A 20,367-nucleotide genomic window follows, 5' to 3' on the forward strand; every position below is an offset into this window, starting at 1 on the left:
GGAAAGCTTTAAGAAAGTGGAAGCCTGGCCACACTACCACATAAGGGTGACTCTGACTGCTTAAAAAAATAAAATGATGAAAACTCGGTTCTTAAAAAAAAAAATTCAAAAAAAATGTCTAAAAAGTTAGGACAGGATAATGAGATTATGGATAATTTTATTTTCCAAGTTTTCTGTAATTCATAAAGAACTTGCATAATACATTTCTTTAAATGATAAAACATGGGGTTTAGGAATTAGATGTGGATTCAAATTAAATCGTTCCTCATTACTGTAGGACCCTGTAGAAATTAGACAATGGCACTGACCCTCGGTATGTAAATGTCAGTGTCCTCCTTATTTAAAAAGCTCCGATTTCTGAGGTTCCTCAGGTCAGGGAGCTCTATAAAGCAAATGGTCCAGGTCTAGGTAATCAGTTCTGTGAAATTCCCTCACTTATACACACTATGGTATCCAGACTGCTCAGGGTGACCTTTCACTTACCTTCTGTCAAAATCTGCTTCAAGAAAGACTGTTTGAAAAAACTCCAAGTCAGTTTAGCCTCTTTCCAATTTACAAAAGCCTAGAAGAGAAAACAAAACAAAAACAAAATCTCCCAGGCATTGCAAGTCGAAGGGTACAATAATGCTACACGAGAGGGAAACTCATTTTGGTGCCTAAATCCCAATTTGGAGAGTGTCCATTAATTTTTCATTTAATGCTAAGCACACAGAAGGCAACCAACAAATCCTGGCAAATCCTAGCAAAGAGTTTCCACTGCTAAACATGAAGACAAAGTCCTAGATGGGAAGAGCCTCTCTGTAAAGGGCCTACAAAGATTCATTCACTGAGACCCCTAAGGAACTGTGCTATCCCCTTGTTGCACAGATGGTAAGCTGACCGTATCTAACACACAGCTCACAGTCGTTTATCTCCTTGAGATAGGTCTGAAGGATTCCAAGCTGCAGAACAAATTCTGCTCCACACACCCCACATCTTAATGCTGTATTTTGCCATCCAGGGTCCCTTTATACAAAGTATATGAGCTTTGCTTGTGTATTTCAAAAGGGAGCCGGGCTTCCCAAGTCAGTCAAACCACTCAAAACGGTTATGATACAGGGGAGGAAAAAACCAACCCAAAACTTTTGATATGGCTCTTCCAAAACTCCCAGGGAGACACCAAACTGCCCATTTCCTAAGGATAGGAAGGTAAGGAGAAAGTAAATGCTTAGGAAGGGCAGAGTTCAACCTATAAGAGACAGGCGGTCTCAAGGCCAGACTGCTGACCACAAACTGGAAGAGTGGAGCAGCTAGCTGGATGTGACTTTTGTCTTTCTATCTCCCCCAGTTCCCTCTGGAGGCCCCTCCTCTCTAATGTAGGCATCCTGAGATCCCATAATGTTCAGTCTAGGTGTTAGGTTCTTAGTCTCAGGGTACCTGCATTTTGAAAAATTCTTACTAACTCAAAGTGATGACTTTGAAAGGGAGGATTTCAGGGGGGCTCTTTGGGAGGAAAGGGGTGAATCACAAAGGCCAAGTCCACTCCACCTCTCCAAAAGATCAGTTACAGCTATGGAAGTTGGCCCAAGGGCAGATGTGGAACCTGTCCCAATCACATGAACCCCTGATCTTGGCCCCAAAACCATCTGTGTAGAGCACGGCTGTCCAGTGGAAATATAATGCAGGCTATATATATCATTTTAAATTTTACAGCAACCACAGTGAACAGTAAAAGGGAAATAAAATTATTTTAATATATTTTACTTAGCCCAAAATATTATCATTTCAACATGTAAAAAAATATTAGAGGCATTTCATATTATCTTTTTCATACTAAGTCTTTGAAATCCAGTGCTTATGGTGTGCTTACGGCCCGTCTCGATGTCCAGGGTAGCTGGTGGCTACCATTCAGGACAGAGGAAGTCTAGAGCATCCCTTAAAAACGAAGGCCATTTTCAGGTTTCAAATATCTTCACTCCTTGTTTTCAGAGCGTTTCTTCTAGACACTGTGAGGACAAGCCTGAATCTCCCAAGCCACGCTGTCCTCAGAGCATCACTGGACCTGGAGCAGATGCCACGGGGAGCACTAACCCAGGAGGAAATCTTCCCCAGTGTCAAGGAAATTGGGCATCTCCTTTCCCCAGAGCAAAGAGCACCAGAGTACCTACCACCACTAGGGGGCACTGTGAGCCACATCATCGCCAGCACCGATCCCTCCCTTAGCTCCAGGGGAGCCGTGGGCAGCTCGCCTGCACCCCAATGCCAAGTGGTCCTTTTTGGCTGGGTGGGGGTGGGGGGTGCTGCACAGCAGTGCCTGAGCTCTTTTCAAAGGAAATGAACAGTTACAGCTGCCCATGGGGCTTTTGTGAAGCCTACTTGCCAGGAGGTTGTAAATGGGGTTGGGAAGATGACTGAACTCTAAAAGATTGTTTACCAGGGGCACCTGGGTGGCTCAGTTGGTTAAGTGTCCAACTTCTGCTCAGGTCATGATCTCACAGTTCCTGGGTTCAAACCCCACATCAGGCTTGCTGCTGACAGCTCAGAGGCTGGAGCATGCTTCTGATTCTGTGTGTGTCTCTCTCTCTGCTCCTCTCCTACTCATGCTCTGTCTCTCTCTCTCTCTCTCTCAAAAATAAACATTAAAAAAAAAAAAAGATTGTTTACCAGAGTGAAATCTTGACAGTGTATTTGACCTGAAAGCTCACACGTGAGCATTCCATTCTCCTAATGCCTTCAATTTAAATGGACCCACAGTTTAGAAGGAATGGTCACGCTGCTTACTATCTTCAAAATGCTCATTCAGGACATAGAGGCAGGAAGTCTGATCAAAGACTGGATTTCTTCTCAGTGGTCTCTGCTGAGAAGAAGAAGTGGGAGAAAAGAAGCAGCACATTCTTTGGGCTTTTACTATTTTGTTTAGGATGGATATGTCACTTGGCAGGAGGTCAAAGAGGCCTATTTCACAAGAGCTAGGTTGGTACTGCTTAGCTGGTCTACGTGGCTGTGCATTTCTCTGGAATCCCCTGACCAAAAGGCATTCCATTGCCTCCAGTACTGATGGAGAAATAGAGGCGTGGATGGCAAAAGGTAATGGGCAGAACCACAGGGGAATGTCTGCAATCTGAACTTGGGGGCTCACAATGCTTTAATATGAGTCACTCTTCCCCTTTCCAAACTCTCCTGCCTTAGGACGGTCCAGAAGCCACGTGCCTCCCACACTGACAACAGTCACCAGGGAGTCTGCGGCCACGGTCTAGTCTCCATATCACCTCCACATCCCACACAGTACCCCTTCCTCTCCCTCTTGCTCTGGGCCTATGGCCTCTGCCCCAGCTGTGTTCACGCTCACATGTCCTCTGACTGTCCTCATCACTTCTCATCTGGACTGCCTCCTCATGAGCTTCTTCACTTCCAGCCTCTTCTCTAGCTCATCCTGCTGGGAGGGTTCAGGCTTTGGAGTCAAGCTCACAGACTGAGGCTCAAACTGCAGCTCCCAACTTCTTAGTGCTAAGCCTCAGTTTTCTCATATGCAAAATGGGATAAGGAGTCTATCTCCTGGTATGAGGACTGAATGAGAGAAAACAAGACACTTGATAAATCTGAAACAGATGGTAAGTGCCTCGACACAGGCACCTGGATCACAGCTCTGTTCACAAACCTTTCATTAGGCTCCGCTGCCCCTGAATCAAGCCCACGCTCCACAGCACCAAGGCCACCTCTACCTGGCCTTAGCCCAGCAGGCCATAAACTCCTTCCACCTTGTTTCCTCTCCCCTCCCCCACTGTTCAGCCAACCTAAGTACCCCAGTCATCTCTGTAATCCCAGTGCCAACACAGTGATGGGCAGATAATGGGGCCCAAGCAAACGTCTTCTTCCCGCAGCCACAAGTGAGCATTTCTACCACACATGCCCATTCACCTCTGTCCACCCATGTGTCAAGGCCCAGTTCAAAAGTAGCTTCCTCCAAGAAGCCTTCCTCAATGCTGCTGCATGAATTCATCAGTCCCTTCCTTGTGCTTCTATTTTGTCAACACTACACACACACACTGTCTTGCAATGGTTAGTTGAATACACATCTTACCTCCCCATCACAATGCAAGTTCTGAGGGGAGGGACCCCACTCAGGGCACCTGGTACAGTGCTTAACACAGAATACTGCTTATCACATGCTTGCTGTGTTAAATGCCTCAGCTTTACTTAAATATTAGCAGATCTCTCATATGAAATCACTCAGAAGTGTCAAAAAATAGAAAAGATCTAAAAGCAGCCATTATTTGAAGTATCACTTATTTATTTTAAGGCTAAGTAAGTCTCTTTTGCAGAAGATGGAATTCTACAAGTACAGGAAATAAATCTCCCATTTTGGTCAAATTGATTTTGAATAGAATTGACCAGCTCTCTATGTGGGAACCCCCAGTGCAGAAAACTGCTCCCAAGGGTCAAGGTAGGTACATGCTGCTGGTGGTAAAGCCATCCACTGCATTCAGATGCAGCTCATTTCTTTTCTCTTAAAAACAAAAACAACAACAAAAACAAAACAACAACAACAAAAAACTTGAATAATGAATTGTTCCACCCAGAACTTCCCAATTGTTAAGTCAACAAATAACTACTTTGGGCAATAAGCCAATTTCTTCTGGAAGACTACACAGCAGGGAGATTAAAAACACAGACTGAGATTAGTTCACAGATACAAGTTAGAGAGAAGTGGGTCCAAATTCAGATGTGGGATTTTGGTTTGGTCAGTTAACTACTCTGAACCTCAGTTTTCTCATCTGTGAAATGGAGACAATATCTCATAAGGTTATTACTATGAGGTTTAAGCACATGAGTCCATGTAAAGTGCTTAGCAGAGTGCCACTCACAGAGTAAGCATGCAGTCAGTGGCAGTTATTATAAACGGTTCTTTGTTGAAGTTCAAATACTTTCACAATTCCTTAAGTCTTCAAAGGGGCCTCACAGGTTGTGCAGACTAATTATCTCACCTTAAAAATAAGGCCCCTGAGGGGAGCCTGGGTGGCTCAGTCAGCTGAGTGTCAGACTTCGGCTCAGGTCATGATCTCATGATTCGTGGGTTCGAGCCCTACATCGGGCTCTGTGCTGACAGCTCAGAGCCTGGAGCCTGCTTAGGATTCTGTGTCTCCCTCTCTCTCTCTGCCCCTCCCCGACTCATGCTCACTCATGCGCTCTCTCTCCCTCTCTCTCTCTCTCAAAAATAAATAAATCATTAAAAAAAGAAAATAAGGACCCTGAGGTCTGGAGAGAGTGATGCAGGCTTCATATCAGCACTTACTGCCTCCCAAAAGCACAGGAAGCTCCCTGAGGCCCAGCAATCACCTTACGTATCTGTATCCCAGACAGCACCTGGCAGAGGGCTGTGCTCTGACTGTCAGCAGGAATGGCCCACTGTGTGTAACAGGTACACATACCTTCTCATGGTCAAGACTTCTGTCCCAGAAATATGAGCCTGGGTGCCTTCAGGACGGAGTGCCAGATCAAACCACTGGGTTCCTGCCCCGATGCCACCAGTGGCTGCTTTGCTAGGATGTGCCGGTGGAGCTATCCCTACTGAGAGCAGCAGCGGCATGGGGGGCGGGGGCATGGTATCAGCTGTCACTTATGGACACCCACCTGTGCCAGCCATGGTGTTAAGTATTCAGATGCCCCATCTCATCCCGTTCCTACAAGCACCTTAGGAGAAAGGTACTTTTAGTATCCCCATTTGACAGACAAGTAAACTGCAGCTCAGAGTTGTATGCCCACCACAGAATTAAATACACACTGAGGCTCTTTTCATTACCCTCTCCTTGCCTGTGTTAATAGTCCAAATGCTCTTTTCCAAAATACTGCCAGGCCCAGGGGCTGGCCCGGTATGAAAAGCTGCTCTGTGGGCAGGTGGCAGAAGCTCTACGCAGGAGAAGCGATCCCAAGTCCTTATCCTCTAAGTCTGCAGATGAGGCAGCATGGTATCTCAAAACTGCCATGCTGATTTAGGCTAAAGGTGAGATCTGTGTGATCGGAATGGAGAACGCTTATCTAACAAATGAGAACATATCTGGCTTCGTTACATAACATCTGGTCTTTCTTGAAAAGCTGTCTAACAGGATTCCATAAGTTGAGACTTATATCTCAAATACTTTCCTACTTTCTCAAGTAATCACAAAAAAGGAATAAGAAGTCCAGCTGAAGCCTCACCTCCACTACGTGCACCACATGTGGGCGGCAAACAAGTATGGGAAAAGGGAAAGTGAGTCGGCCCAGTTCACAAAGCATCTGAGCAGAGGCAACGTGGCATAACATCACGTGTACCATGCCAGGGCCACAGACAGCAGTGACCCCACCAGAGTCAGGAAATAAAAGTCAAATGGACCGAGAGCTGGAGAGTTCAGAAGAAAAAGGTTATTCCTCGCTCCCACACATCAGCAGCTAGAATCCTTAGTGGTCTATGTGGGAAAGTGGGTCACCGGAGAGACTGGCCTGACACTAGGTAATGGAGCTCTGGAGGGGTCACCCTGCTTTGTCAGCAGGCTGGACCATCTGTGCTGGAAGGCAGTCCTGAGAAAAACCAAGACACAGCAAAACAGAGAGTGGCCCGCGGTGGTTACAACCTGTGCTCTGTGGCGATTCAAGCCACTCCAGGCCCCTGCCCTCACTCTGACCCTCACCTCGGGCAGATATTTAGTCTCTAAGCCTCAGTTCCTTAACCCTAAAATTGCAATAATAATGTCAGGCTCACAGAGTTGGTATAAGCATTAAATAAGGCACGAAAGCACCCAGCATAGGAGCTAGCAAAGCGGTCCTCAAGGGGGGGCAGTTTTATCCCCCAGGGGACATTTGTGTCTGGAGACATTTTTGGTTACTACAGCTGAGAGGTGGTAGCTACTGGCAACTACTGGGTTAAGATCAAGAATGCTGCTAAACATCCTACAATCTACAAGACAGCCCCTACAACAAAGAATTATCTAGCCCAAAATGTCAACAATGTCAAGGCTGAGAAACCTTGGCCTAGCACTTAGTGAGCACTCAATAAATATAAGCTATGGAACTATCCTTGCTATTACAGCAATAAACAAGAAAGTAATAGTTTCTTCCTTTCAAGGATAATCAGGATCTGTGATTAAAATGACAAGAGATAGAATGTATTACTTACTCTACTTCTTGTAATACTGGGTAACATATCTGTCATTCTGGAGACAGGAAGAGTCTGTTGCTTGGTTGATTCTGAGGAGCCCAATAACTTTGTGAAATAAATAACATAGCAGAGCACCAGAACTGCAGTATAGAAAAGCTGAAAAAAGAAAATAATGGATTTAAATTGCACAGTTTTAATATAGGCAGAATTAAGATATAACTATGAATTTGACCTCAAAGGCCAATCAAGAAATGGCTTGTGGTGCCTGGGTGGCTCAGTTGGTTAAGCATCCGACTCTTGATTTTGGCTCAGGTCATGATCTCACGGTTCGTGAGTTTGAGCCCTGAGTCAGGCTCTGTGCTGATGGTGCAGAGCCGGTTGGGATTCTCTCTCTCTCCCTCTCTCTGCCCTTCCCTCTCTCTCTCTCTCTCTCATCAATCAATCAATCAATCAATCTTAAAAAAAAGAGAAATAGAACCGTCTTTATTAACTGTACCTTCTAGCGAGCAATGCCCCACCCTCTGGAAAAGAGCACTACTCACTAAAAGCCAGCTCTGCTGGGGCATCTCTGGGAAAAGTGCTCCAAACCCTTGACCTGACTAGGAGAACAGTGCTTCCAGGCAGGCAGAACATAATTTCCATGACAGACAGCCCATAGTGTCACCACCACAGTAATGTCACATATGTTCTCAAAATGTTTGTAGTTGGCCAAAGGAACGAGTCTCCCGCCTAGACAGCACACCGTGAGGACCCATATGTACTGTGCTAATATCTGGGGACTTGCCATCATCTAGGATGGGGGCTTTTCCATAAACCCAGGAAGCCTGTCACACTGTGATTACAAAGCAGAAATAAGCTGTTGGCTCCCTCCTCTCAGCCCACTGTGTGGGCAAGGCAAGAGCTACTACAGGACAGGGGAGAGAGTCAGGGGGGTGATAGGAGGGCCCACCCTTCCCTCCACTCACCCAGGACAAAAGGGTGGCTTTTGGCCAGGAGCGGCAGCCTGGGGTTTTGTTTGCAGGTTGGGAGGAGTATCCAAACAGCCCCTTTCACAAGCTCTCTTCTTCCTTCTCTCCCCCCTGGGAACAGCAATGTGCACTAGCTCAGGAAGGAACAGGACCTCCAGGCCCCGCTTTCAATCTGGTAACGTCAGGCCTGCTCCTGTGGCAAAGGCACAGAGCAAGGAGAAAGGGGAGTCTTGTCTAGTGGGTTCAGGCTCCTCAGCTCTCCACCCTTATGCATGCCTGAGGACAGAGCCCGCCATCCACCATCCTTCTTTCATGCCTCAAGCCCTCTGAGACACAGCAGCTCTGCTGTGAGCCATAGCACCAGATGCAACATCTTCTGTGACAAGAGGACCCGTTCCCTACCTCCCTTCATCTTCCCACAGAGCAGCGCCTGGGGGCAGTAACAACCTGTGAATAGTCTTCATGCACTGAATCCCAACTACATGATCCTTCCCTCTTTTTATTGGGAAAAATTCACATAACATGACGTTGACTATTTTAACCATTTTAAAACATACAATTCAGTGGCTTTTCGTACATTCACAGTGCTGTACAACCATCACCACTATTTCATTCCAGAACATTTCCATCACTCCAAAAGGCAATTCTGTGCCCATTAAGCAGTCACTTTCTACTCCTCTGTCCCTGGCAATCAAATTCTGCTTTGTCTCTATGGACTTGCCTATTCTGGACATTTTATATTAATGGAATCACACAATAGGTGGCCTTTTGTGTCTGGCTTTGTTCACTTGGTATCATGTTTTCAAAGTTCATGGTGTCGTGGCACATTATCATTTTTATGGCTGAGTAATATTCCATGGCATAGATATGCCACATTTTGTTTATCCTTTCATCAGTTGATGGACATCTGGTTCTTTCCTCCTTTTGGCTATGGTGAATAGTGTTGCTGTGTACAAGTTGTTTGAACTCATGCTTTCATTCTTTTGGGTATATACCTAGGAGTGGAATTGCTGGGCATACATCAGTTCTACATTTAACTTTTTTTTTTTTTTAATGTTTATTTTTGACAGAGAGAGAGAGAGAGAGAGAGAGAGAGAGAGCGCACAAGCAGGGGAGGGGCAGAGAGACAGGGGGACAGAGGATCTGAAGTGGGCTCTGTGCTGACAGCAGAGGGCTCGATGCGGGAGATCATGACCTGAGCCAAAGTCCAACACTTAACCAACTGAACCACTCAGGCACCCCTACGTTTGAACCTTCTGAGGAACTGCCAAACTGTTTTCCACAGTGGCTGCACCATTTTATAGTCCCACCAGCAATGTATGAGGGTTCCAATTTCTCCATATCCTCAGCAACACTTGCTATTTTCTGGGTTTTACTTTTATTTTTTGATAACAGCCATCCTAATTGGTATAAAGTTATTTCATTGTTTTTAATTCACATTTGCCTAATGACTGATGATATTAAGCATCTTTTCATGTGCTTATTGGCTATTTATTTGCATATCTTCTTTGGAAAAATGTTTATTCAGGTCCTTTACCCCCTTTTATTATTTATTTATTTTATTACTTTTTTAATATGGAATTTATTGTCAAATTGGTTCCCATACAACACCCAGTGCTGATCCCAACAGGTGCCCTCCTCAATGCCCATCACCCACATCCCCCTCCCTCCCACCTCCCATCAACCCTCAGTTTATTCTCAGTTTTTAAGAGTCTCTTATGGTTGGCCTCCTTCCCTCTATGTAACTTTTTTTTCCCCTTCCCCTCCCCCATGGTCTTCTGTTAAGTTTCTCAGGATCCACATAAGAGTGAAAACATATGGTATCTGTCTTTCTCTGTATGACTTATGTCACTTAGCATAACACTCTCCAGTTCCCTCCACGTTGCTACAAAAGGCCATGTTTCATTCTTTCTCATTGACAAGTAGTATTCCATTCCTTTACCCACTTTTAGGGTAGTCTGTCTTTTTGTTGTTGAGTTGTAAGAATTCTTTATATATTCTAAAGATGGGGTATTTGATATATGATGGGGTAAGGAGCTGTTTAAGGAGGAACCTGGAAGTGCGTTGGACAAAGGAGAATCCCAGAGCCCTGGGCAGGGATCGCCTGCTGATATGAGGTGCTGATGGCCCTCAGGCCTCTCACACAGACACTGACAGAGAATGTACCAGAGAAGAGCTCTCTGAAGTCTTATAATAAGAAAGCAAATAAACTTAGAATGGGCCTTGCTGACCTATGATGTATCCTGAGTGGGAGCTAGGACCATCAGAAAGTCATAATGCAAGCGCCTTTCCCAAGAAGGGCCAACCAATAACTGGGCATCTCCATGGCCTCCTGTTCTATTAGGAAGAATATATCAAAAACATGATGAATGCAGAGTACTGTAATCCCAGATCTAATAAAACATGGCAAAAATAATCACAAATAACTTCTCTAAAATATGCAACTGTTTGCAAACTACTTTTGGGAGGTAATTGTCATTCTTATAATATTATTTTTAAATCTACTTTTACTGTGTTCACAAATACATTTGCGGTTTTTGCTTAGGACACAGGAAAGACTTTCACTAAAACTGTGACTAAGAATTTTAATTAACCTTCCTATACATGAAGAAATATTACAAACTGCTTTGCCCTATAAGATGTTCTGATATCTATCTGATCTTAGGTTTTATTTTTAAAATGAGCACTATACCCTAGTCGTACTTTTATTCAAGCTGCAGATATGAACTAGAACTAGAAACTGGGATGGCAACGAGGCCGGAGCTGCTGAAAGTGAGAGTGCGCCTGCTAAGACTCAATTCATGTGCTCTGCATTATGTGAGATTTCAATGCAAGTTTCAAACAGGCTTGGCAGAGTTTCTTCCTATCCTGAGAACAACTGATTAAGATCCAGGGAAAAAAAACACACATGCAATTTGGTTCTCACCCCACTCCCTCACTGCTTTTCTCCCTCCTCCATGAGACAGTAAGACAATCAAAGGTGAGTTTGGTATGGGCTCGCCCACAGAACGTCTAAAGGAGTTGTTATGTTGGACAATGAGGCCGAGTGCTGGGCCTTCACTGGGCCCCTGGGGATATCAGTAGCATCAGCACGTGGTGTAGAGTGGACAGCCAAAGGAAAAGAACTGTCACGACCATCTTACTAGAGCTTCCAGCCTGCCTCACATGCATGAATACTGCAAATGTAAACCACACAGTAACGGGAACAAGAAGAAAAAAATCAGGGGCACCTGGGTAGCTCAATCAGTTAAACTTTCAACTTTGGCTCAGGTCATGATCTCGAGGTCAGCGTTCGAGCCCCGCCTCAGGCTCTGTGCTGACAGCTCAGAGCCTGGAGCCTGCTTTGGATTCTGTCTCTCCCTCTCTCTCTCTGCCCACCTCCCACTTGTGCTCACTCACCCTTCCTCCCTCCCTCTCTCTCTTTCTTTCTTTCTCTCTCTCTCAGAAATAATAAATGAATAAACTTAAAAAAAAAAAAGAAGAAGAAAATCAAATGGAGAAACATAGATTATACAAAAGTGAAAAGCCATAACCCTTACCTGGGCCAAAGAGAAAATGTATAGCCCCCAGTGAGGCAACCATAGCACAAGAAAAGCTGTCAGGACACTCTTGAGGATGACCGACAGGCTCTCAGCAATCACCTGCAAATATGTAGTAAAGGGTGCACTTTACGTTATTAAAAACTAAAGATGCACAGGAATGACAAATAGAAACCTGGGATAGTGGTTACCCCGGCAATGGGGGTGGGGCATGTGGTTAGACATAGCATGACAATGTTCTAGTTGGGCTGGGTGGTAAGTTCATAGATTTTCAGTGTTATCATGCTTTAAGATTTACACATACAGCAGGGTGCCTGGGTGGCTCAGTTGGTTAAGTGTCTGACTCTTGATTTCAGCTCAGGTCATGATCTCACGGTTTGTGAGTTCAAGCCCCGCATAGGGCTCTTTGCTTGGGATTCTCTCTCTCTCCCTCTCTCTGTCCCTCCCCAACTCACACTGTCCCTATTCTCTCAAAAATAAATAAATAAACTTAAAAAAAAGATTTACACATACAGCATATATTCTTTTGTACATATTAAACAACAGATTTTAAAACACGAAAAATTAATATTAGCACACAATTAAAAATAGAATCACTAGGAAAATCTGAAAAACCTTCACAGTCCTCTTAAATTCTTATCTAAGCTAATAACTTCCCTATTAGCAAACCTGTTTTTGCATTAATAGTATAGCAGATGTAAACTTAAGCCCAGCCCATCTGCCAAATTTCAAGGGAATGAATTAAACTGATCATGTTACCTTTTTCCAAATTTCTTTTTAAATGCAAATCTGAAAAAAAATCATCACTCCTAGAAAATCTTTTTTTTTTAATTTTTTTTTTTTTTAACGTTTATTTATTTTTGAGACAGAGAGAGACAGAGCATGAACGGGGGAGGGGCAGAGACAGAGGGAGACACAGAACTGGAAGCAGGCTCCAGGCTCTGAGCCATCAGCCCAGAGCCCGACGCGGGGCTCGAACTCACAGACCGCGAGATTGTGACCTGAGCTGAAGTTGGACGCTTAACCGACTGAGCCACCCAGGCGCCCCTAGAAAATCTTTTTAAGAAACCACTCTTTCCCTTCTTCGAATTTCCCATCAGAGCAGAAGGCATGCTGACCTTGAGCTTGACAAACATCTGTGCTTGTGCCAAGACCCAGAAGGGCTCTCCCAGAAGCTCCACCACAGCCGAAAGACCGAACAACACCACTCCACTTCCATAGTGGGGGACGGCATTAGGATCAGGCACTTCCAGCAACTGTAACCACACCCAGCCCAGGAGCAAGGACCAAAACATACCCAGGGGGACCCTAGAAAAAGAAAAAAAAAATGTTTTTTTAATATGCTAAAAATAAAAAATATATATATTAAAATAGTAACATTAAACAGAAAAGAAATAGAATTTTAAAAATAGCTACCACTTATTAAGGCACTTACTATATGCCAGGCACTCAGATCTACCCCTTTTACACAGACCCCTCACAATGATCCTGCTATTACCCCATTGAAATGATGGGGAAACTAAGGCTGACAAGCACTGGGGAATTTGGCCAAGGTCATGGACAATTAGCCAAGGGCAGAAGCAGGACCCAATCCCCATCTAACTCGTAAGTCTACGCTCCTATCCACAGTGTGACACTGACGAGATAAACAAAACTCCTGGCAAGTATGTGCCTGTTGTTTGCACACAAATGACTAAAATATAGTATACAGTCAGTTCTTGCACCCAAATAAGCAACAGTCCTGTGCACAGTGTCCCCTAGCATGTGCACCACAGAGCACTTAAATATGACTGGGTAGCCAACAGTCATCCTCTAATAAAATGAACACCTACCAGCCTCGTGACAGTCATTTCCATGAGGCAAGAAGGAGTTACGGAAGGCAGCACTGAGAAAAAACCTCAAGTGCCAGCCCTCCCTGCAGGAATCTAACTGCAGAAAGGCCATTACAAGTTTTAGCTGATGTACTTGATCTTCAAGAATATTCTCAAGGGCTGAGAATTGAAATCAACATTACAAAATTGAAGAAAGATATAATGAAAGCCCTAAAAGGCTTTCAAAGAATGCTAAGTGGTTGTTAAAAGCTCAGAAAAGACCACAGGGAGGGGGAAAGATTAGGACTAAAGAAGACGGCACAGGCCCACTGGGGCCCAGAGTGGGCATCAGGAATGGCAGAAACAACCTCCCAAGAGGGTAGAAACCTGGCCCTGAAGCCCCCACCCACAGCCTCCTCCTGGCTCCTGGCCATCCAGAGAGGAAACAGCCAAGATGTTGGATGCCTTCTCCTTCCTGTCCCATGCCCAGGCCCCAGAAACCCAGGCTGGAGACAATTCAGCTTTGGGCAAGTGTTGCTGTTTAACTTACAACACTTACGACGCTTGCTTTTGCACGGTCTCCTGCCAAAGCACAACTCACGTTAGCCACAAGAGGTTGAAGGTCTGGTTCCAGTCTCGCTGGGCACCCCCACTCAGACATGCTCTACGGAAGGCCTCTCTGGCCAGGAAGACAGTGGTCGAGTAAAGCAGTGTTAGCCTTTAAAGGAAAAGCAGAAATCAATAATGGGGGTGCCTGGGTGGCTCAGTAGGTTAACCTTCCGACTTCAGCTTGGGTTATGATTTCGTGGGTTGTGTGTTTGAGCCCTGAATTGGGCTCTGTGCTGACAGCACAGAGCCTGGAGCCTGCTTAGGTTTCTCAGTCCCCCCGCCCCCCACTCACTCTGCCCCTCCCCTGCTCGCTCTTGCGTGCTCTCTCTCTCAAAAATAAACAAACATTAACAAAAAATAATCAATAGTGACTCTAATCTTTTTTCATAGAGAGAATTTCTGAGATTTTGCCAGCGACAGAAAGAAAGTCTTGGTCATAAATCACTGGTGGTGATGTGAAGGGCAGTGAGTTTTTACAGGGTCCCCGTACTAGTCTGATCCATTTGAACAAGAGTTAGGAACCAAACAAAGGACACCTGAGTGTGTGCCTATAGAGCATTATATCCGGGATAGAAAGTGCCACAGTGGCCCCCAAAGCCTAAGGCCTCATGGCTATAGGCAGAGGTATGGCTCTGACAATAGGAGAAAAGGACAAGATATGACCACACAGAGCAAGGGACCTCTTGGTCACCCTGAGACTGGTGACCAATGAGAGCTCTTATGAGAGAAGCTGAGGCTCTGAGTGGCAGCTCTGGCCAAAAGCATCTCAGGACAGGCAATAGGCAATAGGCAATAGGCTGGTGGCCGTTACAGAGGCCGCTGCAGCCCAGGTCAGCAAGGCTTGTCTGCCATCTTTCCCGGGTGGCAATATTTAGGTGGACCCTCTTGCACCTGCATGAGTAAGAGCTGAGATTTTCCCTCATCAACAGGCCATGTGTGATGAAGTCAGAATGGAGACAGCCGTGGAGACAGACCTTAGCTGGGCTAAGGTCTCTCTGAGGATGTCCAAGGATCATGCTGCTATCCAGTGCTTCTGTCCAACATCGGGAAGGAGGAGACTGAACTGTATGTTAAGCAGAGGGCCGGCCAGATAAAGGTTGTCAAAGCAGAGACCTGAGAATCTGGGGAAGACCAGATGGCAAGAGGCCCAAACTGCTTTCAAATTTGAACACCTAAGAGATTTGGTCCTCTTCCTTCCTGCTTGCTTGCTTTATTTATTTATTTGTTTAAGATTTTTTTTAAGTTTATTTATTTTGAAAGAGAGAGAGACAGAACCAGTGGGTGAGGGGCCGAGAAAGGGTGGGGGGACAGAGAAAGCAGGCTCCGTGCTGACAGCAGTGAGTGAGCCTGATGTGGGGCTCGAACCCACGAACCATGAGGTCATGACCCAAGCTGAAGTCAGATGCTCAACCAACTAAGCCACCCAGGTGCCCCTAGGATTTTATTTTTGAGTAATCTCTACACCCAATATGGGACTTAAATTTACAACCCTGAGATCACAGAGTCACACACTTGACCCACTGAGCCAGTCAGGTGCCCCCCTTCCCACTTTTAAAACAGTATTTCTCAAAATATGATCCCTGCTTCAAAATCACCTAAGGAACTTGTCAAAATCCTGATTTCTGGACCTCTTCTCAGTCCCACCTAGTGCAAAACTCCCCCAGATGATTCCTTTGCCCTTCAAAGTTTGAGAACCTTCTCTAAGCTCTGAAAACGGAGCCCAGAGCATACGTTTGGTGGGTATTCGATGTAAAATGCTGTCTGGAACATATGGTCTTGTTTATGAGGACATGAAGATACACCTGAGAAGCTGAGCTAACCTGAGCATTCACATCACTTCATAGACTTTTGTGTCATTTGTGAATACAGAATATGCGTGGGTGCCCTTGAACAGAAAAGAGAGTAGAAGGAACAAATGGAGTCTAAAAGACAAAGCAAGCAGCTTTCTAAGAGCTGCCAAGGGACTCATGACAAGGATGCACACTGTCACCCTAACCACCATTTTCCAATTATAAAAGTCACCGAGGAGGGAAGGCAGGCTGCTCCAGCCTTGCAATTACGAAGCACATCCTCACCAGCCGCGGGATTCCTGCTTCCTGTGCTGTCAGCAGGACAAGAACACAGGATTATACCTGAGACAGGGTTTGCAGTGAATTACTCCCACTCCTTTCCTGGGTTCTAAGAGCAGACAAACCAGAACAGCTGGCAGAGAAATGTGCATTTGGAGGCTGCTAATGGAAAACACTCCATGGGTCCATTAAAAGTAGCATTGCCTGCTCATTCCCCCATCCCAGCGTGCTCTTCCTCAGCCCACTGCTAGAACACTTCACTTCCAGTAAAGGCCCCTGTTTCCAAAATCTGAGGGTGACACACAGGTGCCCTGACTGGGGACGTGAGCTGTGGGCAAGGCCAGGGTACTCCCTTCTTACCTCACGTTCACTATGCCAACGATTTCCTTTGACAGGAAGCGAAGAATAAATGCATTCAAGACAAAGGTGATCAATCGAAACAACACCTACAGAGAAAGAAGAAAAATACATGAGAGTAAATTATGTTGGGAATATTTATTTTGTTGAAATGAAAACAATGTGGCTGCTCTTTCTAATAACACACTGATGTACGGCAGCTCTGCCATAGAGACCCTCCTGAAGACCTACCACCTGTCTGTTTCTGCTGAAATTTCATTCCTGGAGGGGACCCCTGGCACTCCTGTGCAATGGTAGAACAGTGCACAAAGGCACTTGGAAATCTCTCTAATTTACTGATAAGAGGGAGGGCCTGACAAGTCAGTGAATTCCTTTGGGCTCAAAGTCAGGCACTTCAGGAGACAGAGAATTCTAGTCAATGCTTCACGTTGGCCCTCCCTCCAGCTTGTTGAGAAATAGCACACACTTAGCAAGTGGGAGCCTGCAGGGAATGGCAGAATCTCTAGGAATCACAGGGTCTAATCTCTCTTCTCTGCCTAGCAATATCTGGGGATTCTGATAATGACATTCAATCTCTTTCCAGCTATTACCATTTGAAAGGGATATATCCCAAGACTTCAAACCTGTCAATTCAAACCTGAGCAAAGAATTCTTCCATGAGACAGAGAACAACAGGGTGCTAAGTGGGGATGCTAAAGGGGGATGTTGAGCGGGGTGCAAACCTCAGCCCCCGTCTGCATCCAGGAAGCATGACAGGTGTACTCCACAGTGTGCTCCAGAGCAAATGACAAATCACTCTCATAGTTATCTGTGAACAGGTGCAATTTGAAAGACTCAATCAAAATATGCCAGTGGACCACAACAGTCTAAAAATCTCCAGGGAAAGGTATGACCAAAAAGGGAGAGTACAGTTTAACACTGTCCCTGAAGTGTCACAGAGCAGCAAGGTCTCCAAAGCCAAGATATCACAACAGGGAGTCAAAGGCGGCCTTTTGAGAGTCTGATGAAACCTCTGTAGTTCTTGGAAACATGCAGATACATACCTACTTACCAAATTTTTTACTCAAATTTAGACATTTGAAGCCAATTCATGGAGCCCTGAATGGAAAAACCACTCAGCTGAGAGTCTCAAATCACCGTTTAGCTGTTAAGCCCTTCGTCTCCTAACTCTTATAAGCTTTAATTTCCTCCTGTCAAATGAGGTTACCTATCTTACAGGGTTGATAACAACCATCAAATAAGACCTTAGAGGTGAAAGCATTTTTGACAATGAAAGTGAAAGGCATGGGGGCCGCTGGGTGGCTCAGTCAGTTAAGCCTCTCTTGATTTTGGCTCAGGTCATGATCTCACAGTTCATGGGGTTGAGCACTGCCTGGGGCTCCCCGCTGACAGTGTGGAGCCTGCTTGGGATTCTCTCTGTCCTTCTCTCTTCACCCCTTGCCCGCTCATGAGCTCTCTCCCTTACAAAATAAATAAATTTTTTAAAAAATGAAAGGAATTAACACTTTCACTATGGCCAGCTCAAATTCTTTCAGGATACAATGTAATTGCAAAGCTACCTCAAGTGTCTGCATTGTAATTTGAGAATACATCCAAGACCAGATTAAAACACTCAGGAAGCCTAGATTATGGCTGTTTTTAAAAAAATGACGTACATACAGTTAGTGTCAAATTTAATGTCAAAGGTACCATGGTCTAAACCTAACTGGTTTGAAGAAAGGGCCGAGTTAATGAAGCTCTAATGTTGTTCATGCGACCCAGTATTTGCTCCATGTAAGTGGCCCTTAGTAGCAACACAGTCTTCATTTAACTTTGTAACGGACTTTACAGTTTTAAAAAAGCTCTTTCACATCTGTTAATTATTTGACCCTTAAAAGCAATTGGATAAATGCACAGGAAGCAAGTTAAGACTCAGAGCAAAGTGATTTGCCCAATGTCACATAATAATCATATGACCCAGCTTGACTTTATGGTAGGCCACCTGACTCCCAGTCCATTGTGTTTTCTTCTAAGACTGGTTTTCCTTCCTTCCTTCTTTCTTTTTTAATGTTTATTGATTTTGAGAGAAAGTGTGTATGCACACGAGCAGGGAAGGGGCAGAGAGCGAGAATCCCAAGCAGGCTTCATGCTGTCAGCATAAAGCCTGACACGGGGCTCGACCTCACAACCTCGAGGTCACGACCTGAGTCACTATCAAGAGTTGGACACTTAACTGACTGAGCAACCAAGGCACCCCAAGACTTGTTTTCTTTTTATGAAGCCAATCTGGGCCGTAAGGTATCATCAAAGCCTGAACAATCAGCACTGCAGATAAAGCAATGAACTCAGTTTTTTATGTCGTGGATAGAAGAAAAGAAGAAAAAACTTGGTACATTCAAGGTTTAGTTAATTTAGGGTTAGGTGAATATTTATTAAGCACATGACTTGTGCAAGGAACTCTTCTACATGCTTTATGTAAATTGTTTCATTCCATTCCTATAATGACCATTTAAGAAAATCCTTATTACTATAATAAAAATACCTAACATTCACTAAGTACTTATAATGCGCCAGGCACTTAACAGGCATGTCATCTAATCTTGCTAATGACCCCATGAGGTTGCACTAATGTTCTCATTTAAGATGAGGAAACTGATATTCAAAGTAAAGCGATTTTCACAAGGGCAGGGAACTACCAAGTGACAAGGACCAAACCTGAGCTCACATGTGCCTGGTTCTCTCTCTTAATATCCAAGTGAAATGCTGCCTCTAAAATATAGGGGAAGGGTGGATTCAGGACTCTTCTGAATAAGGGCTGAACTGAGCCACTTAGAATGACTAACTCCTAGTGTTAAAAGAATCTTTAGACACCATTTGGACCAACTGGTATGTACCTTAAATGACAGATGATGAAAATTAGGGCCAGGAAGGGGAAGTGACTTATCTAAGGTCACATAGCCAGAAGGAAAATGCAGCTAACATTTACTAAGTGCCCACCAAGAGCCAGGTACAGTATTAAATACAATTATCTGAATGACTTCAGTCAAGCCTCATAGAAACGTTATGAGCTAGGTACTATTATTACCCCAATTTTCCCGATGAGGAGCTGAGGCTTAGCAAAAGAAATCCTTTGTCTTGGTTCATGCAGAAAGCACGTAGTAGAACCAGGTTTCCAATCTAGGGCTGTCTAAGCCCAGGTATCTTTTTCTTAGCTATGCCATACTGTCTCTATGAACTCAGAGTCAGAGAGCTTGAAGATGTTTGAGGGTCAGTGGTGGGGGAAGGAGAGAGTGAACTCCTTGCCTTAAAAATATCCAATTCTAGAGCACCAAAGGCGCCCCTGCCACCTGACCTAACCCTGTCCTACTACCATATGGGAAATACAACGCTCAGAAGGAAAACGACTTGTTTGCAGTCTCCCAGCCAGGCCTCTGAACTCCTGCCCAGGTGCCGGTTCTCCGCCGCCACCGTCTCCTGTTGAACCCTCAGTAGTGGGGGTCCACGCCGGGACTGGGTGTGCCCCGAAGCGCGCTCTCAAGGGCCCCAGGACCGCCTCCCCGCGCCTCCGGACTGCTGGTTGGTCTGCGGCCGGCGGGGCAGAATACCTGCAGGAGCAGACCGGAGGAGGCCAGCCGGGCCGCCTGGCCCAGCACCTCTCGGCTGCCCATCTCCTCTGCGCCCCGCCTCGGTCACCAGGAAACGCCGCCGCCGCCAGCCGGCCTAGTCGCGGGGAGATAGCGTCATGGGGCGGCTCGCTCTCTGATTGGTGATTTGGGGGCGGCGGGGACGAAGCAAGAAACGTTCTGGCCCTTTAAGTGAGTGGCTTGAGTGACGTCAGTGTTCCTGCGCCGCATCTCTTTTCCCTTTTGTGTGAGCACAGGCGTTTTCTGTGCCTATCCCTCCCCGTCCCAAATAAGTTAGGAG

The 20,367-nt window shown here is 45.3% G+C and overlaps 1 protein-coding gene across 1 annotated transcript in view; it reads right to left on the reverse strand.

Annotated features, from left to right (window-relative positions):
* RFT1 (RFT1 homolog) overlaps window positions 1-20,135 on the reverse strand; it is a 36,039-nt gene extending 15,904 nt beyond the window's left edge. Inside the window, exons 1-7 of the mRNA XM_047097233.1 lie at window positions 20,049-20,135; window positions 16,468-16,553; window positions 14,031-14,147; window positions 12,737-12,926; window positions 11,619-11,720; window positions 7,130-7,267; window positions 484-562 (exon numbers count right to left, since the gene is read on the reverse strand). Of these exons, the coding sequence (XP_046953189.1) occupies window positions 484-562; window positions 7,130-7,267; window positions 11,619-11,720; window positions 12,737-12,926; window positions 14,031-14,147; window positions 16,468-16,553; window positions 20,049-20,111 (775 nt within the window). The 5' untranslated portion in view covers window positions 20,112-20,135. The remainder of the gene's footprint in view (window positions 1-483; window positions 563-7,129; window positions 7,268-11,618; window positions 11,721-12,736; window positions 12,927-14,030; window positions 14,148-16,467; window positions 16,554-20,048) is intronic.
* Between the last annotated feature and the right edge of the window lie 232 nt (window positions 20,136-20,367).

Source organism: Lynx rufus, unplaced genomic scaffold, assembly GCF_022079265.1.
Source record: "Lynx rufus isolate CCGP_SWC_20201006 ecotype Redwood Valley unplaced genomic scaffold, mLynRuf1.p SCAF_4, whole genome shotgun sequence".
In the NCBI taxonomy this organism is placed as follows: Eukaryota; Metazoa; Chordata; class Mammalia; order Carnivora; family Felidae; genus Lynx; species Lynx rufus.